At 50.0% G+C, this 10000-nt stretch overlaps 1 protein-coding gene across 1 annotated transcript in view; it reads left to right on the top strand.

The window, feature by feature from the left end:
- ABTB2 (ankyrin repeat and BTB domain containing 2) overlaps positions 1-10000 on the top strand; it is a 175800-nt gene that overhangs the window by 123108 nt on the left and 42692 nt on the right. Inside the window, 1 exon segment of the mRNA XM_074276157.1 lies at positions 3818-3964. Within this exon segment, the coding sequence (XP_074132258.1) occupies positions 3818-3964 (147 nt within the window).

Genomic DNA, 10000 nt, shown 5'->3' with positions numbered 1-10000 from the left:
ATCCAGCAGGAAGAAGGGACTTACAGGCTTGGGAAGGGAAATAGGACTTGGATTCGATATTAATGCGATTTCCTTTCTTTCCAACAAGAAATCGGAGCTGCTGGTCTCCAAACAATGTGCCCGTTGCCCCCCTCTGCCTTTGATCTCCCTCTTCTTCTGTGGCAGATTCTTGTTGTGATAAAGGCTAATTATTGTTTGACTGAGTAATGGTGATCAGTTCCGGCACTCTGTGATTGAATTACTCTGGGAACCCCACTGCAGGCAAACTGACAGAAACCTCAGCCGAAGCCTGTTGCTCTAAAGAAAGTTGATGGTTTTTGCTTCCAGTCCCACCTCCGATGCTCATAACCTGCTCCATCTTTGCTCAGCCTCAGTTTCCTCATCTGTAAAAAAGAGGTTATCCAACTGGATAGCCTTTTCCCTTGGATCTGTGTCCCATGAATATCTTACAAGAATTCCAAAGAAACTGGAAAATATGGGAAATCCCTCCTCATCCCACAGGGTGGCTAGTTTATGACTTAGTGGGAAAGTGACTTGCCCGAGGTCACACAGCTTGTATGGGTCAAAGCTGAACTTGAATCCAACTCTTTTGACCCCAAACCCAGTGCCCTTTCCATTGTACTTCACTGTAACATTCAGCATACACAACCAAGTGTGTTTTTGCCAAATTCCTGCCTTTTTTTCTTTTTTCTTCCCAGCTCCAAAAAACAATCTCCTTTGGGCTTAGATTGGCAGGAGAGATTTAAACCTCTGGAGTTTCTTCTAAGTCTTTGATATATATCTCCTTAAACTCTGACCTGGGCTTCATAGGAAGAAGTCGCCCTTCGGTTTACGGCCAGTGTAAAAGGAGCATACGTAGGTTTGCTTATAAAAAGAAAGAAAAAAAAGCACTTACTATATAGTCCCACTTCTGAGAATGGAAACATTTGCAGCCTGTTTTTAAAAGAAAAAATAAAAGGGATTAGATTACATGAACTATTTGGAAGCCATTTAGTGGGGCAGTATAATTTTTATTTTCAGAAGCTTATGGCCCTACTCTGCCCCAGAATCAGGCTCCTAAGAAAACATGTGGGGGAAGGGATTCCCAGGCAGATTTCTTCTAAAGGGAAATAAGAGTAATTGTGTGCTCAGGTATAACTTCAGAGACATGGGTAAGAGGAGTTACCTTTGATGCTCTTGACCGATTGGGGAGAATTTTAGCAAAAAGTAGCTTCCTAAATTAGGGGCAGCTAGGTGGTGCAGTGGATAGAACACCGGACCTGTGGTTAGAAAGACTCATTTTCTTTCTACCCCTTCATAATCACCTGACGTCAGGAGCCGGAGGAGGCTGGGGTCAATTAATAATTGGTATTGTCAGTGATTTAGGGATCTAAGTTTAACTGATAAGGAACCCTGGAATGGAGGTAAGTATTGTCTTCAATTTACAGAAGAATAAATTGAAACTCAGGTCAAAGGTTGATTTATGGCCTAACTGTTGTTTTTCTGACAGTGTGAAGTGGAAAAGGGAAGAATTATAAACATAGACACCTGGTTACTGTTTTTAGAGTCTGCTAGATTTCTGTCGCTCTGTTTGAATCCTTTCGCTAGTCAGCCGAACTCCCGGTTCTGCTGTCCTAAAGGCTGTAAATTTTATCCACATTTCACCGATGTTGTTGTTTAGAATTATACAGAAAAAGAGATGGTGACATGGTTTCACGGAACAGCCCAGAGATGGGTAGGAATGGGTTCCAGTCCCATTGGACGACTGTGAGTTTTCCGTTTTCAGCTTTAGGGGCGAACCGATGTTGGGATTTGGTTTTGTTGTTGTTGTTTGTTGCTGGCTTTATTTCTTTTGGTTTGTTTTCATTTTTCACTTCCTAATTATACTGGTTACACAGCTGGCTGCCCGAGCTTCCCTTTTAGGGAACAGGACTATAGAATTCAAAACCCCTGGGGACCAGCTCTAGCCCTTCTCTGAGTGAAAGAGACTTCTAGGAAGTACCTGATGTAATTCTTGGCCAAGTCAGAGCAGGATGTGAACGGATCTGTGTGAGCAAAGGGGCTGGAGAGGGATCGCATCCTACCCAGTCCTTGGCCCAGCCAAGACAGGATTGGGCCAGTGAGCAGTGGCAGAGCTGACACGGACCGAAGCGGGGAGATCTGGACAGGATGGAGGCTGCACTTCCACCAACCCCCCAAAGCTGAGGGAAAAGCTCTATGGGGGGCTGTGTAGCAGAAGGATGAAGAGCTAAGGAAGTACCTCAGGGTTCCCATCAAGTCAGGATGTGAGACTAGACAAGGAGGCTTGGGGATTTATTATAGCAGCGGTCCATTAAAATGTTTAGAATACATTACTCAGACACATGGATTTTCTAGTGGTTCGGAAGATATCATGGAAATACTTGGTGATCCTCAGGATTTTGTCCCAGTCCTGGGATTCCCAAACCCATTTTAGCAATCTTCCTCTCTCAAAAAGGGGTGTGGGTTTAAAAAAATAACTGTAATAACCTTAAAAATAAAGATGTATCTTCTAGCACCTTTGGGCAGAGGAGTTGAGAGATTATCCTGAAGGGGGAACACCAAAAGTTCAGAAGATTATTCTAAGCCTCTCTGTGCTCAAAGCTTTTAAACATCCAAGCTTAAATTACAGTTCCCTCACTTCCCAAGGTACCACGCTGGGTGCTTGAGGGAGGGTGACTCTTGGGCAGCGATCTGTCCACCTCTGGGTCATCCAGGTAAAAATCAGAAATGCCCGGTGGCCTTTTCCAAAGGTCTTTTGTGGTGTTGGTATTCTCCTTTCTTGGCATGGAGAGGAGAGGAGAAGGCTTAGGAAATTCTGCAGACATGAATGACTCTTTCGGGTTTGAGGGATGGAATACCTGCTTCTGCTTGCATCACCAAAGTAGAAGAGTTTCAATTCATTGTATGGGTCCCAAAGAGAGGGCTTTGTGGCCTTTGACTCATTGCTTTATAAGTATCAATCAGTCAGCCAGCAGGTATTTATTGAGCCCCAACTCTTTGCCAGCTGCTGAGGATACAAGTGCAGTACCAAGCATGTAACCGTCTCTGTTTGCAGCGAGCTTATGATGTAACCTTATGGGGAGAGCAAAGGTGCATATAAACATATTCAAAATAATTGGTGGGACAGCTAGGTGCTGCCAAGGATAGAGCTCTGGCCCTGGATTCGGGGGAACCTGATTACCTCAAAAACTAACAACACCAAAAAGAAAAGAGATGGAAGGAAGAGGGAGAGTATTTTAGGGGAAGGCGCAGATAGAAAATAGGATGGCAGGTATGGAGAAGGGGAGGTAAGGAGGCGATCGCCCCTCTGTACTCTGAAGGGTTGTGCCCAGTCCTGAACACTCCCCCCACACACTGTGAGACCACCAGCGCCTTGAATGGAGAGAGGGCCGAGGCCTTTGCCTGTGCACCACCAGGCTTACACAGTGCCTGAGAAGTGCCGACTGAATGAAAGGGTGAATGATAAGAAGACTTGGGGCAGACACGATAGCCGTCCTCAGATATCCGGCTGTGGCGTGGAGGGGCATCGGACCCGCTCTGTTCATCGTCATGGGTCAAAATTTGGAACAATGGTCGGGAACTGAATAGAAGTATTTTTAAAGGGAGGGAGTCCCAACAGTTAGCCCTGTCCCCACACGGAACAGGCAGCCTTGGGGAGTAAATGGCGGCTGGCTGACGCAGTGCATCTCAGAGGAGATTTCTCGAAGTGTGCGCTTGTGCCCTTCGAAGTCTCCCTGGGCACGGAGAGGCTGTCACTAAGGTTCTTCTCCTGCGTTCTTCCCCCGTTCGTAACCATCCTGCCTCATTTCCTCCCTAGGTGTCCTCTCCCTGCCTGCCTACTTCAGCCCTTATAATGACGGCTCCCTGGGCAACGATGAGCGAGCCGACGCCTATGCCCAGCTGGAGCTGCGCACGTTGGAGCAGTCCTTGCTGGCTACCTGCGTCGGGAGCATCTCGGAACTGAGTGAGTCTGGCGTTCCCCGGGGGGGGCACGATGGCGGGGGGAGGCAGGGACAGGAACTGGAAAATGGTCGTTTTTCTCTTCCTTTTCCTCTTACTCTCTTACTTCCCCAGGCCTTAGGAATATTTTCACCCCCCGATATCATTAGGGCAGTTGAGGATGGGGGAAGTAGCGGACCTGTATGCTTAGGGCACAAAGAGTAGTCGGCCAGTTGGGCTGTTGGACTATAAGCGTGTGATGGATTCCTGGTCCTTTTGCTGGGAGCTTTGTGGTATTTCACTGCTTCTCTCTCGGTCTGTCTCCGACTCTCTCTCTACCCTCTTCTTCCTTCCTTCCTTCCTTCCTTCCTCTCTCCCTCCCTCCCTTCCTTCCTTCCTCCCTCCCTCCCTTCCTTCCCTCTCTCCCTCCCTTCCTTCCTTCCTCTCTCCTTCCCTCCCTCCCTCCCTCCCTTCCTTCCTTCCTTCCTCTCCCCTTCCCTCCCTTCCTTCCTTCCTCCCTTTCTCCCTCTTGAGAATGATTCCTTCAGGGTCATTTGCTACAAACTAATGGCAGGTCTGGACAAAATTCAGCTCTCCAGCCCCCGGCTGTAGTGAAGAATGGGAGCAATGGGGCCCAGCAGGTTATGGAGTCTCTGAGCTTGGGACTCGGCGAGGAATGTCTTTCCCTCTTGACCTTTGTCAACAACAAATATTTACGGCCCGCGGCGCCACAGGTCCCAGGCCGGGGCCTATCTGGCCATCTTGGCGAAGGGCTGTGGCACCTGGCGCTCACTGCCCAAAAGAGCTCCGAAGTGGAAAAGATAAAGATCACCCACATTTACATCGAAAAGGACTGATGCTGTTGTCCAACTCCCTTTTTAGATAATGCTTCAGAGGCAAAGTCACAGCTGGGGATGTGGCTTTGGATATACTTGTTTGCTTGTTGTTTCCCTCCCTTAGGCTGGGGAGGGATTGTGAGGTCCTCGAAGCAGGAAATTTGGCTTGTGCACCTTTTGTATTCCCAGAACTTAGCCTAGTACCTGGCACATAGTAGGCACTTAATAACCATTTATTGACTAAATGACAGATTGAGCCTGGCTTCTGACTCCTGCTAACCATGTGACCCCAGGCAGATCATTAACCTGTCTCAGCCCTTATTTTTCTCATCTGGACTTAGTTGTCTCATAGAGGCGGATGACTTAGCAAATAAAGAATTGGTTTCAGAGTCGGGAAGACCTGGATTCCAATTTCACGTCAGACGTACCAGCTGTGTGACCCTGTGCAAGTCATTCATCCTCTCCGTGCCCTCCTATCAGTGCTGCAAAACTACCAGCTGAGAAAAGGCCATGGCCTACTCCCTCTCTAGTTAACTCATGGAGCCTGTCAAAAATCAAAATAAGGAAGGGCTTGCCTCGTAGAGCTGTGAGAGTCAAGATCCTATATGGAAAGTATTTTGAAAACCTTAGGGAGCTATCTAAATATTTATTGATAATTATATTAATTAATTGTATTAAATATGATCGAGGCAACACATGTGTTTGCTTTTATTATGATTATAATTATTACATTTTGCAGATGGGGAAAGATGAGATTGAGTAGGTAGATGTTCCCCAAACCACCAGGAGTAGGTGTAGGAGTCTAGAGGCACGCCTGTTCTTTATCCATGCCCTGCCCTGCCAGTCTGGCCTCGTGAATGCTTCTGTGGTCTGGGTACGGGCATTTGGGGGCACTTTGATCTGGGCTGGAATCAAACCTAGTTCCTTCTCGTGCAGGGCGGCCGCCACACCCACGGCATCGTGGGGAGGATGGAAGGGGAGGGAAGGATCCATGGGAAGGGAGGGAGCCTAGCTTCCCACTGACTTTCCCAATGGTTCTGATGCCCTCCTTGCCACTCGTCTGTGGTAGAACCCGGGCTTCTGCCCCCCTGCTGTGCCACGGCTCCTCCCGGTGTGTTTAAGCCAACAGTAGCCCAGTGGAGGGGGTGGGGAGTCAGGGGCCTTTCATCATCAACCCTCATTGGCCCCTTGCCCAGTCTCCAACAGGCACGCCATGCCCACTGTCAGCTGAGTGCCAGCCTCCGTGTCCTCCTGGTACGGGGCCATCCACCCCCTTCATTGTTCTCTAAGGCCCGTGGGGTCTCACCCCCTGCCCTGGCCTTGCCCCTGCACCGCCCGGCTTTCTGTGTGGCATCCTCCCGTTAGAGTGTAAGCTTCCCAAGACCAGGAGCTCTTGCTTTTCTGTTTCTGTCTCTAGCCCAGGGTTTGGCGCCTCTGAGCACCTGGTAAATGCTTTCCCACTCTGCTGCAGCCATCCTGACTCATCCCAGGCAACAGGGAAGGCTCTTTGATGTGGTCGGGCGCCCCTGCCCCCCCAGAGCCAGCATCCTCGGACCCCCCGGCCCCATTCCAGCACGGAGCGGGAGGAGGTGGCGATACTTGGCACTTTGCTAACAGCTGGTCCCTAAAAAGCCCATGAAAGTTTGGATATTCATTAGCTCCTGGATGTCTGCACCTTACTGAGCCTGCCTGACAGGTTGAGAAGTATCGGTCTCTTCTGGGCCCAAGTGCAGAGGAAGCTCAGAAAGCTGCTCTTTGTTCTTCGCCCCTCCCCACCTGGGAAAACCTGACAGGAGAGGAGAGGGGGAGGGGGAGAAGGAAAAGGAGACAAATGAGGCTGCTCTCGATTGCACGTCCACCCTAGCTCTTTGATTTGCTGCTTTATGGAGCCCCCCGCCACCAAGCTTTGGATGGCTAATTGGTGGAAAGGGGGAAGGCTTCACCTTGAGAAAGGGGGATTCGTGGAAAGGACTGTCAAATTCGAAATTGGGCTCCAGGGTTCGGAGTTTGCTCTACGTAAAAGCCGTTTTTGTTATTAACCACGACCAGCATTGCTTTTTATCCCAATTATTGCCATTTCCAACTAACTGCCCCTTTGGGTGAGCTGTTTCCACTTCTGGACTCGTCTCCTGCTCAGTAAATGGAAAGGGCGAGACTGGGTGACCTCTGAGCTCTAATCCAATGGGGCAGGGCTTCTTAAACTTTTGCTCCCAGCAGACCTTTATAAACTTAAAATTATTAAGAATTTAATTGGAGGAGCAGCTAGGTGGCGCAGTGGTTAGAGCACCAGTCAGGAGGACCTGAGTTCAAATCCCACTTCAGACACTTAACACTTCCTAGCTGTGTGACCCTGGGCAAGTCACTTAACCCCAGTTACCTCAGGGGGGAAAAATTAAATTGAAAAATCTGTCCAAAGTGACTTTGTTTATGTGAGTTAGATATTTACCATATTAGAAATAAAAGCTAATTTTGAATTTGTGGACCCTTTGAAAGGGTTTCAGACCACCCCCTGACCCCAGAATTCTCTTTTGAGAACCATTGCTTTGGGGCAGCTAAGGGGCACAGAGGTTAGAGCCCTGGGCTTGGGGTCAGCAAGACCCGAGTTCAAATGTGGCCTCAGATACTTCCTAGCTGTGTGACCCTGGGCGAGTCCCCTAGTCCTGTCTGCCTCAGTTTCCTCCTTGGCAAACTGGGGATAGTAATGACATACGCCTCCCAGATTGTTGTGAGGATCAAGTCAATGAGAGATGAACTCTAAGGTACCTCGCCCAGTGCCTGGCACATCACAAGCACCGAGATGTGTGTGTGTGTGTGTGTGTGTGTGTTTGTATACAGATATACACACACATATTATATATACACATAATGTATTTATACATGTATATTATATACACAACACATATTCATACATATTACACACATACTTATACATGTGTACTATCTATGTACACATACATATAATTATACATACACATTATACATGTATGTGTGCATACATCACACACAATACATATGTGTGTATGTATATTACATATACTGTGCTTATGCATGTGTGTTATATGCACACCTTATATATTTACACACGTGTGTTGTATGTGCAAGTATTATACATATGTGCATACATGAATATTAGGTGTATATACATATATACTTATGCATTGCATTATCTATGTACACATGTATGTAGTGTGCATGTTTTATCTGATGAGTGTTGGCCCATCATGCCTCGGGTCAGTCCTTGGGCCCGGTGTGCTGGGCTTGGGTCCTCGGCCTAATGAAAGGTAGAGAAGAACGGCTGTAATAAGTCAGGGAAGGCCTGCAGTGAGAGAGCCCGCGAAGGCCGCTTTGTCCCTGGGCCGGGCAGACGGGCGGGGAGAGCAGTCAGCGCTGGGGAAGAGCCCCCGACCTTGTTTGAAATCGCGGAGGCTGCCCGCCCCGGCCCCCCTTCATTTGGAGGTGTCGGCAGGGCTCGGGAAGGTCTTCAGAAGCACCTCGTGGCCTCTCTGACTCCTTGTCATGGATTTAAAGGTGGAAATTTCCATAGTTTCACAGAGACGAATATTGAAAACGATCTTTGTGAGTAGTTAGAAAAACAAAACTATTTTAGAAAATTCAGGAAATTAAAGGTGGAAAGTTCCTTCAGAGGAGCCAGCTTGCTTTTTTTTACAAATAAGGAAACTGAGGCCCAAAGAAAAGAAAATGTCAGAAAGACCGTTGGAGGTTTTGGGCTGGATCTCCTGTAACATTTTTTTTAATTCTCTTTCGTCGCGCCTTTGAAATACCATTTCAGCATGATTTTCATCTGATGCTATTGGCTTTTTCCTTCCTGCGGCCTTGCCAGGAGTTCTGACATCTGGGCCGGGAGAGACGGGAGCCAGGTTTCGACCTCTCGCAGCCGAGGGGAAGGGCTGCCTGGCGAGGGAGCCCGGCCAGGAGGCTGATTGAGCCGGTCCTTCTGGCTTTGGGAGGCCGGCGGGCAGGGCGCCGGCCCGGGTTCTTCCGAGGCTGCTCGTGTGTGCTCGGTTCCAAAAGGAGACTCGCCGGGATGAGAGAAGAGAAAGGACAGGGCGGTTTTAAATGCTGGCGGGCTGGGGCTGCCGGGGAGGGACCCTTCCCCGGCCTGGTCACCATGACCATCTTTGAAGAGGAAAAGGGGTGGGGCCCGCTGCTGGCAGCGCCTTCTCCCACTCCAGCGTGGCTGTGCTAGGGAGGGAGCCCTGGCCCAGAGCCGGCTGCTTTGTCATTAGTTTTGCGACCTGCTTTCATCCGAGCTCCCCCTGAACCAGGTCCTGTTAACGCTTCTTGAATTCTCCTAGAACAGACGAATGTTTGTGTCCCGGCCTTCCTCCCCTCGGCCCTTGTCTACCCTGGGCCAGCTCGGGCACCGGGGCTCCGAGAATAGCCATCCCCACATCCTCTCGGCCGGGACCGCAGGAAAGGGGGCGAGCACCCGCCGGGGGCTGGGGATGCGCTGACACTTCTGCCTTGTTTGCGGGTCATCTGCTGCATCCCCGAAACTCCTTAGCGGGAGCTCTGCGCTCCCGCAGGAACAGGGAGTGGGCTTGAGGGAGAAGGAACTATCGGAGCCAGACTCCAGAGAAGCAGCAAGTTAAGATTTATCTGGATTTTAGTCCTGGATCCGCCACTGATTTATTCCTCTCTCCTGTGCGCTTGCCACGTCAACTGCCTCGGTTCCTTCACCTGGACTAGGGGATTCTAAGGCCTCCAAGCTGGGCTTGTGTGGCATTTCAGGGACAGAACCTAGGACTGACCCCCCCAGGACAGCACTGCCTCCCCCAGGACAAAACCCAGGACTGACCCCCCCCAGGACAGACAGACACCCCCCCCCCAATACTGACAGGACTCTCTGATGTTCTCCGTGTTCAGAAGTTCCAAAGGGGGCCAGGGAGCTTGATGGCGCCCTCCCCCCTCCCCTCAGACCCCCTAGTGTCTGCATTTCTGGGCAGAGCCGGAGGAGTCCAAGAAAGGCCGCCCCGCCCCCTCCGGCCTGCCCCAACAAGGGGCCTGCAGGTGCCCAGAGCTATTGTGGTCCCATCCTTTCTCAGCATTGTCGGCGGGCGGACAATGAAGGGAGATTTCCTGTCCTCGGTCTGGGGAAAGTTAAGGAGTTCCGAAAACCTCGGTGGGTTCTGGGAACGGCAGGGCTTGAGAGCCACCGTGGGCACATCTGCCTTAGAGATCACCGCCCAATCCCCTGGACTTCC

The sequence above is a fragment of the Sminthopsis crassicaudata genome, chromosome 6, assembly GCF_048593235.1.
Source record: "Sminthopsis crassicaudata isolate SCR6 chromosome 6, ASM4859323v1, whole genome shotgun sequence".
Lineage (NCBI taxonomy): Eukaryota > Metazoa > Chordata > Mammalia > Dasyuromorphia > Dasyuridae > Sminthopsis > Sminthopsis crassicaudata.
This window is presented reverse-complemented; position numbering and strand designations above follow the sequence as displayed.